The 24,739-nt window shown below is 40.1% G+C and overlaps 1 protein-coding gene and 1 long non-coding RNA gene across 6 annotated transcripts in view; one reads left to right on the top strand and one right to left on the bottom strand.

Moving 5' to 3' along the window:
* LOC147021289 (catenin delta-2-like) overlaps positions 1 to 24,739 on the top strand; it is a 344,800-nt gene that overhangs the window by 253,899 nt on the left and 66,162 nt on the right. For all 5 annotated transcript variants that reach the window (XM_085891110.1, XM_085891107.1, XM_085891108.1 and 2 more), the window contains one exon: positions 6,552 to 6,725. In XM_085891110.1, the coding sequence (XP_085747236.1) occupies positions 6,552 to 6,725 (174 nt within the window). The remainder of the gene's footprint in view (positions 1 to 6,551; positions 6,726 to 24,739) is intronic.
* LOC147021290 (uncharacterized) lies at positions 6,719 to 14,627 on the bottom strand. Its single transcript, XR_015060746.1, has 3 exons — positions 14,297 to 14,627; positions 11,477 to 11,582; positions 6,719 to 6,834 (listed from the first exon to the last, which is right to left on the bottom strand). It is a non-coding gene; the product is annotated as an uncharacterized LOC147021290 (long non-coding RNA).

The raw sequence follows: 24,739 nt of genomic DNA, 5'->3' as shown, positions 1-24,739 counted from the left end.
TTAAGTTCATCACCCATCCAAATGAGTGTTCACTGAACACAGCCGACCTGAGTTACATTCCTGGTGTCTCCGTCAGAGATTTTGAAGCAGAAGTGGCTGACCTGAAGGCCTCAGATATGTGGGTGAATAAGTTCAAGTCACTGAATGAAGATTTGGAAAGAATCGCACGACAGAAAGCAGAGTTGGCGAGCAAGCACATGTGGAAAGAAATGAAAAAACTTCAACCCGAAGACCAGCTGATTATCAAAACTTGGAACGCGCTTCCTGTCACATACCACACACTGCAGCGTGTGAGTATTGCTGTCTTGACCTTGTTTGGATCTACGTATGCATGTGAGCAGTCATTCTCACATCTTAAAAACATCAAGTCCAACCTACGATCACGTCTAACGGATGAAAGCCTCAACGCTTGCATGAAGCTTAACCTCACCAAGTACCAACCAGACTACAAAGCCATCAGCAAATCCATGCAGCACCAGAAGTCCCATTAATGGTGAGTATTATAACAACATTATTTAAAAGAATAAATTCAGAGGCTTATTATACTCACATTTAGTTGAATTCAGTCTTAAAATATATTATATGGCTCTCACTGAAATAGATTTCCAAATATTTTGCTTTAATGGCTCTCTGAGTCAAAAACGTTCCCGACCCCTGCCTTAGAGTATTCATGTATAGATACACTGATGAGCCAAAACATTATGACCACCTGCCTAATATGCTGTTGGTCCTGCGTGTGCTGCCAAAACAACGCTGACCCGCCAAGGCATGGACTCCACAAGACCCCTGAAGGTGTCCTGTGGTATCTGGCACCAAAGGATTAGCAGCAGATCCTTCAAGTCCTGTAAGTTGTGAGGTGGAGACGCCATGGATCGGACTTGTCGGTCCAGCACATCCCACAGATGTTCAATCGGATTGGGATCTGGAGAATTTGGAGGCCAGGGCAACACCGGGAACACTTCGTCATGTTCCTCAAACCATTCCCGAACAATGTGTGCAGTGTGGCAGGGTACATTATCCTGCTGAAAGAGGCCACTGCCATCAGGGAATACCATTACCATGAAGGGGTGTACCTGGTCTGCAACGATGTTTAGGTAGGTGACAAGTGGCAAATTGATGTCCACATGAATGCCGGACCCAGGGTTACCCAGCAGAACATTGTCCAGAACATCACACTCCCTCCACCGGCTTGTCATCTTCCCACAGTGCATCCTGGTGCCATCACTTCCCCAGGTAAACGGCACACACGTACACGGCCATCCACGTGATATAAAAGAAGACGGGACTCATCGGACCAGGTGACCTTCTTCCACTGCTCCAAGGTCCAGTTCCGACGCTCGCGTGCCCATTGTAGGTGCTTTCGACGGTGGACAGGGGTCACCATGGGCACTCTGACCAATCTGTGGCTACGCAGCCCCATACGCAGCAGGGTGCGATGCACTGTGGATTGTGACACATTCCTCCCGTGACCACCATTAAAATTTTCTGTGACGTGCCACAGTAGACCTTCTGTCGGTTCAGACCAGACGGGATAGCCTTCGTTGCCCTCGCACATTGATGAGCCTTGGGCACCCAACACCCTGTCGCCGGTTTGTGGTTTGTCCCTCCTCGGACCACTGTTGGTAGGTACGCACCACTGCTGACCGGGAGCACCCCACAAGCCTTGCCGTTTCAGAGATGCTCTGACCCAGTCGTCCGGCCATAACAATTTGGCCCTTGTCAAAGTCGCTCAGGTCTTTACTCCTGCCCATTTCTCCTGCATCCAACACATCAACTTCAAGAACTTCACTTGCTGCCTAATACATCCCACCCCTTGACAGGTGCCATTGAAACAAGATAATAATCAATGTTATTCACTTTACCTCTCAGTGGTCATAATGTTTTGGCTCATCAATGTATATAATAATAATAATCCATACTCATAAAAGGCTGTGTTGTGTTGTTCGTAAATAATTTCATGTTCTTTTTCTGTATATATATATATATATATATATATATATATATATATATATATATATATATATATATATATATATATATATATATATCTGTCTCTGTCTCTCTCTGTACAGACACAATCCTCCTGCAACCTCTCTCTCTCTCTCTCTCTCTCTCTCTCTCTCTCTCTCTCTCTCTCTCTCTCTCTCTCTCTCTCTCTCTCTCTCTCTCTCTCTCTCTCTCTCTCTCTCTCTCTCTCTCTCTCTCTCTCTCTCACTGTCTCTCACTGTCTCTCACTGTCTCTCACTGTCTCTCACTGTCTCTCACTGTCTCTCACTGTCTCTCACTGTCTCTCACTGTCTCTCACTGTCTCTCACTGTCTCTCACTGTCTCTCACTGTCTCTCACTGTCTCTCACTGTCTCTCACTGTCTCTCACTGTCTCTCACTGTCTCTCACTGTCTCTCACTGTCTCTCACTGTCTCTCACTGTCTCTCACTGTCTCTCACTGTCTCTCACTGTCTCTCACTGTCTCTCACTGTCTCTCACTGTCTCTCACTGTCTCTCTCTCTCTCTCTCTCACTCTCTCTCACTGTCTCTCTCTCTCTCACTGTCTCTCTCTCTCTCTCACTGTCTCTCTCTCTCTCTCTCTCTCTCTCTCTCTCTCTCTCTCTCTCTCTCTCTCTCTCTCTCTCTCTCTCTCTCTCTCTCACTGTCTCTCACTGTCTCTCACTGTCTCTCACTGTCTCTCACTGTCTCTCACTGTCTCTCACTGTCTCTCACTGTCTCTCACTGTCTCTCACTGTCTCTCACTGTCTCTCACTGTCTCTCACTGTCTCTCACTGTCTCTCTCTCTCTCTCTCTCACTGTCTCTCTCTCTCTCTCTCTCTCTCTCTCTCACTGTCTCTCTCTCTCTCACTGTCTCTCTCTCTCTCTCTCTCTCTCTCTCTCTCTCTCTCTCTCTCTCTCTCTCTCTCTCTCTCTCTCTCTCACTGTCTCTCACTGTCTCTCACTGTCTCTCACTGTCTCTCACTGTCTCTCACTGTCTCTCACTGTCTCTCACTGTCTCTCACTGTCTCTCACTGTCTCTCACTGTCTCTCACTGTCTCTCACTGTCTCTCTCTCTCTCTCTCTCACTGTCTCTCTCTCTCTCTCTCTCACTGTCTCTCACTGTCTCTCTCTCTCTCACTGTCTCTCTCTCTCTCTCTCTCTCTCTCTCTCTCTCTCTCTCTCTCTCTCTCTCTCTCTCTCTCTCTCTCTCTCTCTCTCTCACTGTCTCTCACTGTCTCTCACTGTCTCTCACTGTCTCTCACTGTCTCTCACTGTCTCTCACTGTCTCTCACTGTCTCTCACTGTCTCTCACTGTCTCTCACTGTCTCTCACTGTCTCTCACTGTCTCTCACTGTCTCTCACTGTCTCTCACTGTCTCTCACTGTCTCTCACTGTCTCTCACTGTCTCTCTCTCTCTCTCTCTCTCTCTCTCTCTCTCTCTCTCTCACTCTCTCTCACTGTCTCTCTCTCTCTCACTGTCTCTCTCTCTCACTGTCTCTCTCTCTCTCTCTCACTGTCTCTCTCTCTCTCACTGTCTCTGTCTATGGACATATCCGGATGGTGGTTATGTCTGGATGGTGATTGTCTCCGGACGCGTCCGGGCATTGTTTGTCGCTGCACACGTCTGGATGGTATTTATATCTGAACGGGAGTTTGTCTCCAGACGGGAGTTTGGTTCCGGGCCGTGTTTATAGTATGACCGGTAGAAAATGGATTTCAGACATTATTTTGTTTCCATCTTCACTGGTATTCCATGCAGAATAATGAGACGGTATGAATCATAATTAATGCTCCACCGCTCGTCTGCCTTCCCTTCCTCTCACTTCACACTGTCTTTCCTTCCCCCACCCCTCCTCGCTTCCACTGCCTCCTCTCTCTCCTTTCCCCTCCACCTCTTCACTCTCCCCTCTTTTTCTCCCACCCCTCCCCCCCCATTAGTATTATCGTCAGCAAAGCGACAGGTGGTATTTGCTGGTAATAATAATAAAAGAAAGAAAAAAATATGTAAAACGATAAATAGGATAGATTATTACATTCAGAGACATGACAGATGTAAATAGACACCTTAAATTTCTTCATTTCATCTGTATAATGCAGTTTTACTCAGTGATTTGTACTCGTATACGACTATTTATTTGCAGAAACGAGTTCCTCGGTCTTGTACGACAATTAACTATGCCTCGAACCAAGGGAGCACACAAACTTTCCGATTTTCGAAGAGGACAAATTTCTGGCCATTTGGAAGGTGGAGTTAGCTAGCGTTAGATAGCTCAAAACCTTGGCATTCCGCTTTCCACGGTCAATCGGGTGATTGTGCATTTCACCAGCGAAGGCAAGGAATCCACATCTTCCCATTCTGGTTGATGTGGGCCCTCAGAAAGATGTCTTTGAGCGTTCAAGCGATACATTGAGAATACTACCCGTTGCAAGGCAGCAGATGTTGCAGAGGAAGTCCAAGTTAGCTCAAGAACTGCCGTGCGGTACCTTCACAAACTGGGCAAAATGGGAGAGCAGCAAGGAGAAAACCTCTTCTTGGACCAGCCAACATTCAAAGGACAAAGAAGTGGGTTGACCAGATGGTCAACAGACCTTTGGAGTTTTGGCAAACTGTAATTTTTTCAGATGAGTCTCAATTTGCTCAATTTTCTGATAGTGTATGGGTCTGGAGACTTCCCAGTCAAGAGTTCTCTTTGAACCGATTGCAGCCAACTGTCAAACATGGTTGTTTTTCAGTGATGGTGTGGGGAGCAATCTGGAGCACTGGTCAGTTAGAGCTTGTGGAGTGTGTTGGCAACATCAACTCTACGATATACATGTCTATCCTTGAGGATGGACTTCTGTCTTCTCCACTGGTCAGATGGTCAAAAACAACACTCTGTTCATGGAAGATGGAGCTCCGTGCTGCACTGCAAATATGACTAATGAATGGCAGGACAGAAATGGGATCAAGTGACTTCCATGGCCAAGTCAGTCTCCTGGCATGAATCACAGTGAACACCGCTGGGCCGTATTGGATCGAGCTGTGCGGAAAAATTCCAGGAAACCAACATCAGGGGCAGAATTGCTGAACCTTTTGCGTGAAGCCTGGGCAGAAATTCCACAAGAGAAAATTTCAGAACTCATTAGTTCTACGCCTGAAAGATTAAAAGTGTTGAAATCTGCAAATGGAAAGTCTACAAAATACTCAGATTGTATTAAAATGGATCAAATATACTTCAAATGTGAAATATTTGAATTCTTTCAAAATCACGGTGTCTATTTACTTCTGTCATGTCTGTGTATAAAAAGAAAAGAACAACGACATATATAGAAAAGAAAGTTGGCATTCTTAGTGATGAGGACGATGGTGACCGGAAAATCGAAGAGTGGTTTGTACCACGGGATGACATCCTGTGTCTGACTTGGAGGTCAGCCGGGGTTGGGGGCTGTCGGGGGGAAAATCCTTTAGCTCCCAAAGGATGGACCCCCCTTGATGCTCCAGCATATTATTACATAGAATAGTGGAATATATAACTGGAAATTCGAACTTAGTTATTCCATTGACCAGGTAGTGTGATTTTTCCTTCAATACTGATCTTGAGCATGACAGTCCAACATCCCGCATTAACATTGTGCCCCATGCTTGAAATAAATGGAGCACAAAGTGGTTGTTTTGATGGGTTCTCATGCCTTTCCATTTTAACACATAAATTCACATCAGACATTTTGTTTTATCACTTGAAAACCTGAAAAAGCATCTCCCCTAACCGTCAGTGTTTCCACAGCTAAGCGCACAACATTAGGGCTCCATTAATAAAATTGGTGTGGAACTTTTTGGAGAAATGACTCCACGTCATGGATTCTTTTCTGTCGGGACCTTCTTTTGGAACTTTCTTTTGCCACAATGTCATAAATCGAAATTGCAAATAGAGATTACTCTAATTGGAGAGTTAAATATTGATGCCGACTGACAAGGCTCATACAGTTCATGATTGCTTTAAAATTAAAACCGCGTTTGTAATTTATTAGTAAATGCGCAGAATGTTTACCAGCCTCAGTAGCATATTGGTTGGAGTGTCTGCTCTGAGTCTGAGAAGTTGGTGGTTCAAACAGCGGCCGAATCATACCAAACGCTTAAAGACGATATGTGTTGCGTATCTCATGTTACGACGATACGTGTTAAGATTCGTGTTCAACTCAGTTTAGTTTCATTGCAAGAAAATTTAAGGCTTGATGTATTGTTTCTTAGGAAAGCATTGCTTATGTGTTTGTGAAGAGGAATGTTTTCCAAATGCTTCACATGAGGATCCAAAAGAGAGTTTGGGTTTTGCACAAGTGGGACAGAGAGATGTTACAGAATTTCATTTTATTTGACAATATGTGATTTCCAGGAAAATTAGAATATCCCTTTACATAATCCTATTTTTTGAATGACATCAGATTTTGAAACAAAGCAATATGATGACATCAGGATGTTGCAGTTGAAAATAGTTGAACAGCTTTTTGACTTAATTATGAGTAAATAAAGTTTATTTCCTTCACAGTGTTGATGTCTTTGCATTGTTTAAGTACATTTTATCTGCAGGTTGTGGAGAATGCCGTTTGTGTGCTGAGAAACCTTTCCTACCGCCTGGAGGCTGAGGCAGGGCTCAGTCGAGATAGAGGATCAGCAGCTTCTGGTGCAGCAGGCGGTGCAGGGGATGAAGGGAGCAGCTGTTGGGGACGCAAGAAGAAAAGGAAAGCTGCTTCGGAAGGCGAGGTCAGCTCGACCACTGAGCAAGTTTTCACTTGCGTTTCGCGTTAACTTTGGAATTCGGGTCGTTGAATGATAAACTGTCCATGACGTCATTGAGGGAAAGATTGTCAGCCTGCAACGCAATGAATAATGGCCACACAACTCGCTTCAGGCTCATCACAAAGTGAATATATTGAATAATTTTTTTGATCACAAATCCCCAGATTATGACTATAGTAAAAATGATTGTATAGAAAGTGCTGTCAGACCCGACATGTATGAACCTGAGGTTGATATGCCATCATGGGAGGGGTGGGAGCCAATCAAGCATCAAAGGGCACCAAATAACATTAAAATCTTCCTTTCAAGATATTTATTCAAGAAAATAACAGCGATTAAATGTTAAGTGAAGCCATATCCATTAATTAAACCAAACATGATTTTCTAATTCTGTGGACGTTTAAGTTCCTTGTGAAGGTGAATATCGTACAAGCAGAAATTCACAGGCGACAGTCTGCTGCACATTTGGGAATGCATGTCTTTCACGTCGTCGTGTGTTTGAGTGGTGCAGAGAGTTAAACAATGGCTGTGAATGGATCAGTAATCTCGAGAAGTCTCACCTTGACTAACTGCCAACACTTGAGAAGACATAAAATTTGTTTAACATCAAATTGTGGAAAATGGCAATATTAAAAAAAAAAAAATCTGTTTAATAATATGATCATTTATGAAATTGATGATTAATTGGATGTCGATGCTGGAAGTATGGAAATAATCATTCATTTTGACTTGGGATTCGACTTGTTGATTCATTCTCATTTGAAATTCAACAGTAGAATGAGTTATTGTTTCTCCACTGCTAACACTGATATCTAATTTTTCTGCGATTTCCCATGCAGTGATTTGGCCATTTTTCCAAAACTAGCTGTTTAATACATTTAATGCAAAGTGGGTACCAATTCATCTAAATTCGAACAGACCTTGAATAACCTGAACACTCCAGTGGAAATAACTTGGGAAGTTCCAAACGAACCTGTACACAGTCCATACTTGTCACTTTGTGATTGTCATCTCTTTGGACCACTCACAGAACATCAGGGTGGCAATAGGTTTATGAATGATGAAGATGTCAAAGCACAACCACATTGATAGAATATAGATTTCGAGGCAGATTGCAGCATGACTCATATTCATGGATTGGACAAGCGTGTACCTGTTGAAGGGGAACACCTTGAGAAATAGAGGAAATTTCATCAACTTACCTGTACCTTTTCATTTTGTAAAATATAAATCCCACGATACCTTCGAATTACCCTCATAGATGAAAATGGCCGATGGTGTAGCTTGTAGTTGTTTGTTAAAATTATGTGAGGCTATCATTTGGAAAGAAGCCTTACAATGTCTTTTTTTTGTACACCTTTAGACTCTGATTTGACTGTGCAATATCTTTTGGAGGTAGTCGGCCATTGTGACAAAGAAGATCAGTCAAGCATTGCTGAAAGTGATAAAATTTTGATCATAGCATTATACACATTTTGTGATGGCTTGTTTCCCAGCCACAATAATTAGCTTATCGTTGAGTCATGGTGGCTTGTTACTGGCCAAGTTGCTCAGATCACCCTTTTGCCATAAATCACTGTTTGACCAGTCGAGTTACCCTCGCCAAAGGAGGGGATATTGCATTTGGGTCCATCTGTCTGTCTGTCTGTCTGTCTGTCTTTGTAATTTGGTGAAAATTTTTTTCGCCAACTATGTTGATCTGTAGCGTTTGTCTGGCTGTCTGACTGTTTGTCACACGATTTTTGGCCACAGTTTTCAAGCAATTGTTATGAATTTTTTTTGCTGTATGTCGGTGACTGGCCAAGGACAGAAACGAATAATTTTGGTGGAGCCGAATTCGGATCTGGATACTAGAATTTTTTAAATGATTCTTTACCATTGAGAGATGGGGCTAAATAGATATATAGCATGATAGCTCAAAAGCTTATGCATAGATTTGGATGAAACTTTGTGGACAAGTTTGGTTTGTGACAAGGACGAATCGATTAAGTTTTGGTAAAGATCTGAATTCAGATCTTGATATGAGAGTTATTTAATTTTTGAGTGATTCTTCACCATTGAGAGATGTGGCGAAGAATGATATTACATGATATTTCAAAAAGTTGTAAACGGATTCGGATGAAACTTAGTGGACAGATTCGATTTTGGTTAAGGTCCGGATTCAGATCTGACCTATCAAGTGGGATGCAAAATATAAACTGTTCAGACTAGGGGAGGTATGCGCTCCACCGATTTGAAATTTTGAAATTTGAACAGGCTTTTCACATCAGCTCACTGAATTAAAGCACTCATTATTTTAAAGGTCAACAAAGGACAAAGGTCAACAACTTTGGTGGGATTTCTAAAATCCTCAATTTTCAGCTGATTGACTTGAAATTCGAACAGGATTTGCAATTCAGATAAATTAATTCAACCACCAATTATTTTTAAGGTCAAAAGGTCAACATCGGCCTGATTTATAAAATTGAGAGATAGGGCCAAAAACTATATACATCTTGATATCTCAAAAAGTTGTGGGCAAATTATGACAAAACTTGGTGGATGAGTTGGTTCGGTGACAAGAACAAGCGAATTAGATTTTGGTTCAGACCTTGATTATGATCTCGCATGGCAGTGCAATATCCCGCATTAACATTGTGCCCCATGCTTGAAATAAATGTAGAGGCCATGGCCACCACAAATAAATGAAATAAATAAAAAATTGATGACGTCATCGGTTGCATGGTTCGGCAGGCATATTTTCTTAAAAAAAAAAACAACCTGCAAAAATCTTCTTCTCTGAAATGGCTGAACAAATCAATGTGAACCTTTATAGTTATGACCGCCTATCCTTGAGGAAAAAAACGTTCATACCGATGTTGTCACAAGTCACATGGTTTGGCAGCCATGTTGGAATTTACCCAAAAACCTTTAAAAATCCCCTTCTCCAGAACAGCTGACAGATCAAGGGGAAACTTCACACGTATGTTCCCCAATCCTCGGGGATACCAGGGAGTTCACAAATAATTGATAGGTCATATGGTCTGGCAGCCATATTCGATTGAACAAAAATCTTTAAAAAATATATCTATCAAACATTCAATTGGAACAAAAAAATTTAAATTTTCATTTTCAATAAAATAGACATTATCAAAGCTTTTTGACTTGCACTCCTCAGGATAAAACTGCAAGCAGATGAAGAAGCACTACCTAGTATACTGTTCGGTAAAAAGTAGACTTACGGTAGGTAGACTGTGGTTTTAGAAGCGTCGACCGATTTCTCAACTCATAAGTGTACCACAGTCAACGTTGAGTCGTCAGGAAAACCACCACCAACCCTCCCCCACTCCACGAGCCCTCACCTAATTAGCATTACGTTTCCACCAGTGCTTGGTGATTCATCTCCACCTATTCATTATTCGTGATGGTTCATTTCCGTTCTATCTCTGCCGACTCATTATTCATGACGCTCCATGTTTCCACCAATCAGGTAATCCCATCCTTTCTTTCTCTCAACCAATCAACGCTGAGGACATTACATTGTAACTTTATGAATGAGAGTTTGCTGCTGTTTCCTCATCTGCTGCAGTTTTATCTCGAGTCGTGCAAGTTGAAAAGCTTTGATGATGTCCATTTTATTGAAATGCATATTAATAAATTATTTCTCTTGAATCACTTCATTGATCGACGCGAAACTTCACACTTATGATCTAGTAGTGATGCGGAGTACATGTTTTAAATTTCAATCTGATCGGATGCATGGTCTGGCAGCCAGAATTATTTAATTTTTTTGAATCTGGGTTCTTTTTGATGATTTTTATTTTATTTTAATGAGACTCACTTGGTTGTTCCTGGATGGGTTTGAGGGTAGAGGAGTAGCAGCTGAAATCCAAATCCTATCCAGGTTCCTCCTGATGACTTCATCTTTGCTTTATGCTTGTTTGAGTTCCTTCTGATGACTCCAATGCAGTACTGTACCTATTTGGTCTTCTGTTTGATTTGAATTGAATTTATTTTAATCCCATTCTGAATTCAATTGAACAGTAATAAACGTCATGGGTCAGGGTCAGGTGTCCGATCAAAGCGGGACGTTTTGGTACTCTGTCACCACTGCCACAGTTATGAAGTGACAGTTCAAGTTATGTCTATTATTTATTACGTACCGCACTAGTACACAAACACCACATAAAATACACCACATAAAATACACCACACAAAACAAGTCCTGACGAGGGTCTGCAATCTCTGATTGCTCTTGTTCTTGTTTATCTTGTCTCAATTTAGGTATTTTGCTCACTGGCCTGACAGGTGATATTTGACAGTGTTTGTTGCATTTTTTTCAGTGTTCTAACGTATTGAGTCGAGTTCAAATATTTTACCTTTTTTTTATTCTTCTACCCATCCTTGCTCAACTGCAATAAAATCCGTTAATCTTAATGTGCTTCTTTATTAATGCATGAACTCTGTGTGTGAATCGGTGATGAACTTTACTGCGTTTATACATTTACATTAATTTTTCACATTTGTAATGCACAAGTTAATCCATTATGTACAATAAATATGTTGTACATTCTATTTAGTCTGCCATTTACCTCCGCCACAAGCATGCAAACCGATTTTTATTTTTTTAATTTTAATTATTTTCTTTTTTATTACTATTCCAGTTTCATATGCAGCACACGGCTGCTGTTTTGCATCATGGCTGGGAGTGTGGCTGTGCCATTTATGCAGGGTACCTTGTAGGTGAGAGGAGGAATTTGTAATTTGTTCAGGTTGCCAGCAATAGCTCTCCGACTCTTCGCGAAGAACACCGTGGGATCGCAAGCATACCTCTAGGCCGTCCTGCCAGCCCGAAGAAAAGGATGATGCCAGATTAATATTTCAGGTCTCGTAGATTGAACTGAACCATTCATATTTTAAATTTGTTTCACAAAAAAAAAGATTCCAAATTCATCAAAAATTTACAAACTTAAACGATGGAGAACTTAGCATTCAATTTTGCCCATGTTTATTAATTTTTTTGTTTTTCTTTTTCCTCCAGCTTATGACTAAATCATGGCAACTTACAGTCCAAAGCGGTGCTATCAAATTGCAGCATGATTTGAAGAGATCTACAACTTAAAGAGTGGCCATTCAGACCTTTCAAACGGAATATGGTAGTAATGGGCCAGCATTAACTAAAAACTCATTTTCAAAAATTCATTGTGATGCTATTCATTCTGTTTTGCCAATTCTACCGTGTCAGTCTCAGGTCAAAACAGTGCGAACTGAGGTGGCATATGCTGAAGGTCTTTGATCTTTTATAACATCTCAACAAAGTCAGTACGACAGCTACGTTTGCAGCTGAACACGTCAAAGACCTCAGGTCACAGAATTTGGAAAGCAGCAAAGCTGTATCCTTATAAGCTTCACAATCACCATGAGATTACTAATGAATAATCTGCCAACACTTCATTTGCCCATTACTTTTTGAAGAATCAAACAAGATGACAGATTTCTTCATCATTTGTTGTTCAGTGATTAGGGTGTTCAGTGGGTGCCTGAAATTATTGAGGGTTTTTTTTCATCTCAGCCAAGACTTTTGAAGAATGGAAAGATTCCATTGTTCAGACCATTTCTGAGGATGGCAACAAAATGTGCATTCCGACTTTACGCGATGCATGAGAAGAATTATCCCCAAAATAATGACAAAAGCATTGAATGAATGTACAATCTTCTACAGTGAATTCGAAGCATATAATTATTGAATGGTAAACAATGTCCTGATCTATTCATATTTTTAATTGAAATCTATAGATAACAGAGCATGTGTATGAATGTATCATCTACTGCTCCGAGAGGGTTTGACTGAGGAAGCTGAAACTTTCAGAGATTATGAATGTGCTAGTTTTGTTTGATTCCATCAAGTTTTAGCAAAAACAGAAATTGCCCATCTTGGCATTTTCTTCCTTCAGGGGAGGGTTGGTGCAATTGGAATTATCCGAGCGAGATAAGCACAATGTATCAAATATGCACATAAGCAGTACGCATGTTTACGCTTCATATACATAACCCGGGTTATTTTTATTTTGTGGAGCGATTTGAGGCAGCAGTCTGTTGCTTACACACTGCCCATGTAAAGGGACGCGTCAGAAGAATGTGTTGCACACTTGGAACAATGTCGCCTGTATGGTGGGGACTTTGCTATGGTATTAATAATCATAAGGATAACAACATGACCCCCCCCCCGGCGGTTCCTGTCGGGAGCAGGTACTTTTTTTTCTAATTAGGTGTATTATATACATATTAATATATTATATATTATATTATGTATATAGCCATACATGCACATTTTAATAATATATATTAAAATATTATATATATATATATATATATATATATATATATATATATATATATATATATATATATATATGCTAATATACATGCATATATATATATATATATATATATATATATATATATATATATATATATATATATATATATATATATATATATATATATATATATATATATATATATATATATATATATATATATGAGGCCCCGCGAGGAGGAGTGATGTAAGCGACATTTTTTAATGATATAATGATGATAGGCTCGGATGATAGGGTAAGGGTTAAAATAGTGTAATATGTCATTAACTCCAAAATGGCCGATGTGTCCCTTACATCACTCCTCGCGGTGTCTCATATATATATATATATATATATATATATATATATATATATATATATATATATATATATATATATATATATATATATATATATATATATATATATATATATATATATATATATATATCAAGCTTGCAAACTAAAAACTCGGCTCGCTGTGGCACTTTGCGGACATGCCGACAATGTTTGGGAAGTCTTGGCATTCCATAGTACCACTTGCATTTTGCACAATGCGTATTTTTGTCATTCCCCGTGTACGGTCTGTCGTCCGCTGCCAGCTATGTTGTACTGCTATCCTGTGCATGTGCACGGGTACCGCTAGTAGATATATATTGTTACAGTTCTCGGAACCGCATGCATACAACAGATAGGTGTCCCAAGACAGTTATTCCATTAATATACGTGTAGATAGTCCCTTTCCTTTTGTTTAGTGGGACAACAAGGGAGTGTGTTTCGATGATCTAACAGCTGGGGTTGCTTAAATCATTTTCTTCTTCATTTCGTCCCCACTCTTCTTTTCGTCTTTTTATTCCTGAGGTAAATCAGCCAGGTGCACCTTCGCTGTAACGTGGGGCCTCATGGAGTCCAGCGCGTGCGGTGCCGCGGTGAGGGAACTGCTGCACAGAGATCCTTGTTCCTGGGCGAGCCCTAAACCCAGCGTGTGCAGCAGGATACGAGTGTGTGGAGTAGAAGTGGCTTGTTCCTTCTCAACCTCAATATCCGACACATATTGGTGTTTGCCCCACACACACGCGAGCGGAGTCGTGTGAACGCGAGCGCCGGCCACGTGCGTAATGGCCGAACCCCGCGCACTGTATGGAATGTGCTTGAAGGCAGACACGTACGCCGCTCGTGAGATCCATAACGATGTACCTTCGGTCCTCGCTGGCAGTAGTGGATTCTCCACGGATGGTGAACGTCTTCTCGTCTCTACGGCCAGCGAAGCTGCGATCGAGACGAGGAATGTACAGTGCGGGCCACGTCGGCGTGCGGAGCGAGCACGTTGATCGACGCTGATCGAACGCCCGAGCGGACATGGGGGACCCTCGACCGGTCTCCCGGGCACAGCCCGGGAGTTTTTGCAGGACGATTCACATGCCAATTTAGGTGTGGGCGATTCATGTCATCTCGTGGGGTCGGAGCACAATATTGCCGCTGTTTGAGATGGCCTTGCTGGAAACGAAGTGAGGCGGTTTCCGGCCAAAGTTGGAGGGCCACGTGAGGGGTTGGGGGCAATCGGAGCGCCCGATTCAGGTGATGACGTTTCGATTCGGCATGGCCCCTCCCCCAGAGCTGCAAGTGCTATAAAGGTCGGAGCCGTCCCTCCGCCTTCCTCTCTTGCCTCTTGTCTTTTCTCTTGCTCTTTCTCCGCCTCTCTCCCGCTCTCGCCTCGCCCCCGTCAACACCGCCACGACCCGCCTCCTGCTGCCTGGACTCTGCCTCCTCGTCTACGCCCACATGACGGCGACCCCAGCCGCCTACCTGGTCCTGCCTACCACACCACCCTCGCACTCTGGATTCCGCCCCTTCTCGACTCAAGCTCCTCCTTTCCAAACACAGTCTCCACACGTGCGGCTGAAGCCAGAGACAACGCGCCCACTGTCGGGTACCCCACCACCATCCCCCCTCCCCCCCCGAAACGTATTGGTGGTGTGTCGTGCTATCAAACACAAAAGTACAGTCGTACAGAGAACATAGCCTCAACTCCTTTCCCTTCTTGGTTCAAAACTTTCTCTTCATCGGTGTTTGTGTGCGTGCGTGCGTGCGTGCGTGCGTGCGTGCGTGCGTGCGTGCGTGCGTGCGTGTGTGTGTGTGTGTGTGTGTGCGCCTGTCTGCTTAAGTAATACTGCAGAAGATCGTTATTGGTTCACGAACACCAGCAAGAGTGACCACTGTATTCGTTATGTCTGTGTGTCTGTCTGTCTGTTGGGTCGTCGATCTATGTACCCTTATTATCAGTATTTCCGTCGATATGTTTGTTTGTCTGTTGGGTAGTCAATCTGGTCGAAAATAAAAATCTCAAAAAAAATGTTTTGAGATTTTTTTTCCTACCCTTATTATCAGTATTTCCGTCGATGTGTTGGGTAGTCAATCTCGTCGAAAAAAAACAAAAAAAAAAAAATTATTTTTTGAGATTTGTTCTACCCTTATTATCAGTATTTAAAATGGCGATTTCAGTTAATACAATGGAGATTTCGATGAAACTTGGTTGGTAGGTTCACACCATGACCTAGTTGTGTGCAAATGAGAACCGTTGCTATGGACACCACCATTGCCTAGCAATGGTACTTTGTAATTTTAGAAAAATCATAAAACATTTATTTTTTTCGAAAATCAAAAATCGGGCCACGAGCGACTATGGTCAGTACATTCAGCCATATTGTCAAAATTTTCCAGCTTCATCCTATCAAAACTGTCGGAGAAGATAGACTTTGAATGAACCCTGGTCGAAAACAATAAAAAAAACGAAGTTAGTTATATCTCAGAGACTATGAGTCAGATATACATGAAACTGGTATGGTAGGTTCATGGTATTTCCAAGTTAAGTGTGAGAAAGAACCGTTGCTATGGACCCCTCCGTTGCCTAGCAACGGCCGACTACTCATGTCCGCCTACCGACTTGTCTGTGTGTCTGTCTGTCCAGAGCACAACTCCGTGGACTGATCCGTTCTTGAGGAAACTTGGTTATGTGTTCGATATCAGTGTCTAGTTGTGTTTTCCTGGATGAGGGCGTGCTACGCCCTTTGTGGGCGGAGCCACGCCCAAAAATAGCCATTTTTATGGGGTAGTCGGATTAAAAATCTATCTTCTCCAAGGGAATTGACTGAATGGAATGGGTTCTTCGGTATTTTAATAGCAAAATGAATTATCTAAAACTTGTCGTTGTCCGATTTTTCATTTTCGTCCCAAGGTCAAGGTCACAAGGTCAAAAACTTAGAAAATTGCGAATTTTGACATAAAAATCATACGACCACCCAAACTTTGAGAGCAAGGATGACAATATTTTTTATGCATAATCTTGAGGTCATTCCCCACCTAAAGTCTTGAAACCATTTTGCCCCCTTCGTGGCGCCCCCTTCAAGTTTGTTTTTACGCTGATTTCATCAAAGTATGGATAATCCGAAGAGTGCGAAATGCCATAAAGCCTATATAATATGACGTTATATTGTTCCTGGAATGTTCCATAGGAAGTTTTGCACCAAAGATCATAATCCTTGACCTTTGACCTTTAAAAGCCACAAAGGTCAAATTTTCAAAGTTGTGGGAATCGAACCGGGTTTTTGACTTTCTTCGCCGAACTAACTCCAATAAGCTATAGCACATATCCTGTTTCCTTATTTTAATGTCCACAACATCGTTTTGTGACCTTTAAAGGTTATGCAAAGGTCAAATTTTGAAAGTTGTTGAACGAAACCGGGTTTTCGACATTTTGCAGCTGTTGATTGAAGGCCACTATAATTAATGATAACTTGGTCAAAAATTATCACATTGTCTAATCCTTGACTTCTGAAACAATCTATATCGTCAAATACCACTCATGAAACATTGTCGTCTTCAGACTTGTCATTATTATTGTTGCTAATTTCGCGTTAAGTCTGCTCTGTGTCCCCTTTTGTAAGTTGATTGTAAATAAATCATTATTAGAAATGTTCCCTGCTTGTTTTTGTCTTTTCTTCCATTGATCCAGTATGGTCCGAATCCGAACTTAGCCGGGACTTTATTTCCAAAGATCCGTTCCTTTTATCCAGTACATCCTTGACAGTGTCGCTCGGCTGCATCGGATCTGGTAAAGTGATCCGGTCCGGTAGAATGATCCGGTTCGGACAAGGCGTACCGAGGGCATGCTCCCTGGTAATTAAACCACGTGATTAATTAGGTAACCCGATTAACCCATAGACGGGAGGACCCAAGGTCACGCGGTTGAGTTATTGGCATCCACGGTCGGTTAAGCAACCCGCCGCGTCACGGAATTATCCGTGTGCGACGGCCTACAATTCCGGGGAGTCTGGTGGGAATCGAGATAGCTTCCCCCTACCTAGTGGTCTTCTCACCTGACCCCCGGTCCACAACAATACATACATTTCATATACATTATGAAATGAATATATATATATATATATATGTATATATACATTTTATGTATATATATATATATATATATATATATATATATATATATATATATATATGTATATATACCTATATATGAGGCACCGTGAGGAGGAGTTATGTCAGGGACACATCAGTCATTTTGGAGTTAATGCCATATCGCACTATTTTAACCCTTACCCTATCATCCGAGCCTATCATCATCATAGCATTAAAAAAAATGTCGCTTACATCACTCCTCCTCGCGGGGCCTCATATATATTATGTATATATACATCATATATATATATTTTTATTAATATACATATAAATATATTATGTATATATATTAATAATATAATACTTTTTTACATAAAATATTGCATTAAAATATGAAAATATTTAAATATAATTTTCATTCATACTTATTTTACCATGCAAAAGTACGAGTTATTCAATCAATAGTTCGTTCAGTCGAATGCAGTCGATGAGATGGTTCAGTCGAACCCTGTGCATTTGATTATTTCACGTTGCTTCACCGAGGCCTTATTCGGGGCAACTTTGCTTGTACACAAGTGAATGAAAGTAAAACCTTTTAAACCTGCAATCATGTAATCTGTCCGGCTGAGCTTGTAAAGTATACTTTTGTTGTTCAAGTCTAACTTCCAACTTGCAGAGAGTGAGGGATGCCTGGCTGCAATCATTGAAGAATCAGTGAGACTGTAAATATTGTTTCTCAATGAGAATACTTCAACTGTTAGAGGAATGTGAGAGAAAACAAAAACGGGGGTTCAGGGCTTATGTGTTCAGGGCTCAAAACGGGGGGTTCCTTGAGACATTAAACTTTTCCATTGACTTGTGAATCTCCACGAATGGGGTCAAAGTCTTTCATCAGTTCTTTAATGCAGTAATTAATCATTCGAGAAGGCATTTTGATATAATCTCAGTGCAGTTACACATATCGACAAGGATGAACGATGCATCTTCAAAACATGGCTCACCACTATCTTATGACATTCCCCACACGAGCTCCCTTTCGAGGAACTTTGACGAAGAAGAAGGCCATTTGGCCCACCGAAGCCTGCACTATTATTTCCAACCTATGGTTGTTTGTCCATGCTCTATCCTTTTTTCAATGCTAAATGTCAAACAAGAAAGCAGCACGTACCATTTTTAAAGTCTTGGTATGACTTGGCTGTGGTTCAAACCACCGACCGACCTCCCAAACTCAGAGTAGGACCCTCTTATCTCGCCTTCTTTTTGGTGTTCTCCCATCTGAACTACATAGATCATGTGAATAGTATACTCACATGTTCACATTTCATGGAGGACATTGGTTTCTCCATTGCCTATAACAACGTCACTGTTTGGTAGACGGTGTACAAATCAATGCAGTGAAAGCATACTGACGTCTTCTCATGTTCACGGCCTTTATACTTTTATTCTTTTGCTACAACATCGATAAAATCATGAAATCATGAGGTGACAGAGGTGAAAAAGGCAACAAACTGATAGTTGGGAAATGGGGGCAGCAGATGGACAAATTGAGCAAGGGAAGAACCAAACAAGGAGAGAGCTAACAAAAGGAAATGTGAAAGAAACATTGTGACTCCATTTATCATGAGAGATGCCAATGTTCAGAACTAGGGAGAGATAGAGATAGAGATCGAGAAATAGAGAGAGAGATGGAGAGAGATATATTGATAGATATGTGATGTGATGTGATGAAATGTTGGGGCATCCATTCACATTGGAAAGCATTACTCTATTGAACTATAGAGAAAGGTGTTGTAGCCTGTGAGCAGTCCTGATTTTTCAAGGAATGACTTGGAATCTTCTTCCTTCGTATGCAGCACAAAGCTGCGGGGTCGCTTCATTGTCTGAACGCACGGCTGTACCGCTGATGCAATGCCCTCTGCTGGTTAGGGCAGGAATTTGAAATTTGTTTATGGTGCCGGTGATAGCTCGCCGACTCTTTGTGAAGGACACCATGGGATATTCAACCGCCACCAATGAATGCTGGCAGACACGACTCCCGTTTAAACTCCATCTGAGGAGCAGCGCACACATTGATGAATCACCCTGTCGGTGAAACGCCGGGACGACAATTTATAGCTGGGTCGAGATTCAAACCCAGGCGAGAAAGCTTAGAAGCGAGTGCGCGTACCTGTCGGCCATCCTGTCAGCCCAGGACTTGGACTGACAAAGCATGTCTGTGGCAAAATTCAACTCATGAGACAGTCGCAATAGTCCAAGTCAGACAAAAAAGTATAATGTTCATGTAAAATTAAGTACAGTTATTTATTTTATTATTGATATTTATATACACTTGCGTATTAAAAATAAATAATGTTTGTGTATCTCTGACTTGTAGGTATCTCGTTCATATAACTTGTTTAACATCCTTCAATGTATGTCATTGAAACGACGACCGAGGAGGAAATGTGAAAGGATAAAAGATTCCAAATAATTTATTATTAATTACCTGTGTCACCCGAGGTGGACGGAGGTTATGTTTGTCTGTGAGCAGGATATCTCGAAAAGTTATGAACTTATTTGGACGATGTTTAGTGAAAAGGTTGTGTGTGTGACGAGGAAGAATTGGTTCGATCTTGGTGAAGATCTCCATCCAGACCTGGATATGAGAATTTTTTTATTGTCGAAGTGATTCTTCACCATTGAGAGATGGGGCCAAAAACAATGCACTGTACACATGAATATCTCAAAAGGTGTGGACTGATTGTGACCACAACAAGGTGGATGAGATGGATTATGATAAAACAATGTACTGTACACATGAATATCTCAAAAAGGTGTGGACTGATTGTGAACACAACTAGGTAGATGACATGGATTATGATAAAACAATGTACTGTACACATGAATATCTCAAAAAGGTGTGGACTGATTGTGAACACAACTAGGTAGATGACATGGATTATGATAAAACAATGTACTGTACACATGAATATCTCAAAAAGGTGTGGACTGATTGTGACCAACTAGGTAGATGACATGGATTATGATAAAACAATGTACTGTACACATTAATATCTCAAAAAGGTGTGGACTGATTGTGACCAACTGGGTGGATGACATGGATTATGATAAAACAATGTACTGTACACATTAATATCTCAAAAAGGTGTGGACTGATTGTGACCAACTGGGTGGATGACATGGATTATGAGAAAACAATGTACTGTACACATGAATATCTCAAAAAGGTGTGGACTGATTGTGATCTGAACTAGGTGGATGACATGGATTATGATAAAACAATGTACTGTACACATGAATATCTCAAAAAGGTGTGGACTGATTGTGATCTGAACTAGGTGGATGACATGGATTATGATAAAACAATGTACTGTACACATTAATATCTCAAAAAGGTGTGGACTGATTGTGACCACAACTAGGTGAATGAGATGGATTATGATAAAACAATGTACTGTACACATGAATATCTCAAAAAGGTGTGGACCGATTGTGACCACAACTGGGTGGATGACATGGATGATGATAAAACAATGTTCTGTACACATGAATATCTCAAAAAGGTGTGGACTGATTGTGACCAACTGGGTGGATGACATGGATTATGATAAAACAATGTACTGTACACATGAATATCTCAAAAAGGTGTGGACTGATTGTGACCAACTGGGTGGATGACATGGATTATGAGAAAAGAATGTACTGTACACATGAATATCTCAAAAAGGTGTGGACTGATTGTGACCTGAACTAGGTGGATGACATGGATAAGGAGAAAACAATGTACTGTACACATGAATATCTCAAAAAGGTGTGGACTGATTGTGACCACAACTGGTTGGATGAGATGGATTATGAGAAAACAATGTACTGTACACATGAATATCTCAAAAGGTGTGGACTGATTGTGACCACAACTGGGTGGATGACATGGATTATGATAAAACTATGTGGATGAGATGGATTATGACAAAACGAGGTGGATGAGATGGATTATAATGAAACTATGTGGATGATGTGGATTATGACAAAACTATGTGGATGACGTGGATTATGATAAAACTCTGTGGATGACATGGATTATGACAAAACTATGTAGATGGGATGGATTATGACAAAACGAGGTGGATGAGATGGATTATAATGAAACTATGTGGATGATGTGGATTATGACAAAACTATGTGGATGACGTGGATTATGATAAAACGATGTGGATGACGTGGATTATGACAAAACTATGTGGATGACGTGGATCATGATAAAACTATGTGGATGACATGGATTATGACAAAACTATGTGGATGACATGGATTATGATAAAACTATGTGGATGACGTGGATTATGACAAAACGAGGGGGATGAGATGGATTATGATAAAACTATGTGGATGATGTGGATTATTATAAAACTATGTGGATGAGATGGATTATGACAAAACTATGTGGATGATGTGGAATATGATAAAACGATGTGGATGACGTGGATTATGACAAAACTACGTGGATTATGATAAAACTATGTGGATGAGATGGATTATGATAAAACTATGTGGATTATGATAAAACTATGTGGATGATGTGGAATATGATAAAACGATGTGGATGACGTGGATTATGACAAAACTATTTGGATGAGATGGATCATGACAAAACGAGGTGGATGACATGGGTTATGATAAAACAATGTGGTTGACGTGGATTATGATAAAAGTATGTGGATGATGTGGATTATGATAAAACGATGTGGATGACATGGATTATAATAAAACTATGTGGATGAGATGGATCATGACAAATTTAGGTGGATGACATGGATTATGATAAAACTATGTGGATGATGTGGATGATGTGGATTATGACAAAACTATGTGGATGACGTGGATCATGACAAAACTATGTGATGACGTGGATCATGACAAAACTCGGTGGATGACGTGAATTATGACAAAACTATGTGAATGAGTTGGATCATCACAAAACGAGGTGGATGACATGGATTATGAGAAAATATGTGGATTACGTGGATTATGACAAAACTAGGTGGATGACGTAGATTATGATAAAATTATGTGGATGACGTGGATTATGACAAAACTACGTGGATTATTATAAAACTATGTGGATGACGTGGATTATGACAAAACTACGTGGATGACATGGATTATGATAAAACTATGTGGATGATGTGGATGACGGGGATTATGACAAAACTATGTGGATGACATGGATTATGACAAAACTATGTAGATGGGATGGATTATGACAAAACGAGGTGGATGAGATGGATTATAATGAAACTATGTGGATGATGTGGATTATGATAAAACGATGTGGATGACGTGGATTATGACAAAACTATGTGGATGACGTGGATTATGACAAAACTATGTGGATGACATGGATTATGATAAAACTAGGTGGATAACGTGGATTATGACAAAACTATGTGGATGACGTGGATTATTATAAACTATGTGGATGACTTGGATCATGATAAAACTGTGTGGATGACGTGGATTATGACAAAACTATGTGGATGACATGAGTAGGGTAAGAATACTGATTCTGGCTCACTTTTCCCCATGTAAATGAATGGGGGATTTTCAGCGATTCCCTTTTTTTTCCCTAAAAATAAACCCCCTTTTTATCCCAAGGTATATTTATTTGTCTCCCCTTTTAACTTGGAGGTTGAACCTCATTGAATTGAACACCTGGGGGTTGAACAGCTCACTCATTGAACCTATAAAGATTTGTTCATTCTCAAATTCCTTCAATAGTTTAATTTTCTTTGCACAATAATCCCCATCTAAAATATTGACAAACAAAACATTTGAATCTTTATATTTTTTAAGATACCCCTTTTGTGCCATTACGAAATGATAAACTTCTCTTAATGCTCTCATCTGGCCACCTCCTGAGCCACATATCATTTTGAGATTATAGTAAATTGTTTTTCCATTGTTCAATTGATAACCATCAAAGTTTTCAGTCCATTCAAGGATATTCATTTTTTTCTTTACATCCTCTAACTTACTAGTTTTTAAATTAATTCGCTTATTTGTTTTATTTACCTTTGTTTTAGTTATTTTTTCAATAAGACTTATTTGATATTTTTCACATTCATTATGTTTTCCATTTATATACCAAGACTGAGATTTTCTCCACTCTTTAATTTGATTAATACTTGGTTTAACCATTTATATATTGTGAAAAAACACGTCGTTAGCCCTTACAAACCCTAACCCATCTTCCCATCGTTAAAACATAATCTATTTTATACACTCTATCATACAATATCCATATGGAACACAATCTATTCCATTATCTAAAATAAATCTCTTATCATCAAAGGCTCCTAATGCCTTTTTATTTACTTCTTCACTATATATGTTATGTTTATAACTTCTTATTGTATTCATTTTCCTATATTCTTCTTTCTTATTCATCAAACAATTATAATAATTTCTAAAAGTTATTGATTTCTTTATTACATATTTCTTTATTCCCTTTAACCTCTTATCAATCTGTTCACCATACTTACAAGCATATGCCTTTGCTCTCAATCCAATAAACTCACTCATTACTTTTCCACCCAACTCATCCTTAAACTTACCAATAACCTTTTCATTCTTTTTGGAAAATAACTCACTCTTCTTGCTGAAATTACTTGTATCATATACTCCAATATTTTTCTTCATATCTTCATAAACATCATCAGTTTTTATATCTAGGATAAAACTATCAGTATCCATATACAACAATGAAACATTTTCACCATACTCTTTCTTTAAGTCATTATACAAATAATCATACATCAATATCTTTGATAAATCAAGAACTGCTGTTCCAATATAAATTGGTTTATCCATTACAATACTTTCCTTTTTCATATGAATTGCAGAAAAGTTCTCTGAAAAAACCTCTTCTCTCTCAAAACTTGGTTTATTTATCAATCTCGAAGCTTCTTTCCAAGATGTTGCGAATCTAATGTTTTGCCTGTTTCTAACATTTTCCATAGTCTTTCCAAATACAGCATTATTCATTAATTTATAAAAGTCCCCTTCAAATTTTACTTTTGTATTTGCTCTCATATCTGTATTGAATTGAATATACTTTTTCACCCAACGACTTTGTTTAAATTTTAAAACTCTATGAATTTTAGCTACTCTCAATCCTTCTCTCAAAAACTGTTTTAAGCTTCTCTGATGTAAAACATATCCCTCTTT

This window comes from Eptatretus burgeri, chromosome 8 (genome assembly GCF_056783735.1).
Source record: "Eptatretus burgeri isolate ZD-2024b chromosome 8, Ebu_testis_v1, whole genome shotgun sequence".
Taxonomy (NCBI): domain Eukaryota; kingdom Metazoa; phylum Chordata; class Myxini; order Myxiniformes; family Myxinidae; genus Eptatretus; species Eptatretus burgeri.
Note: the sequence above shows the minus strand (reverse complement) of the source record. Positions and strands in the feature narration are given on the sequence as shown.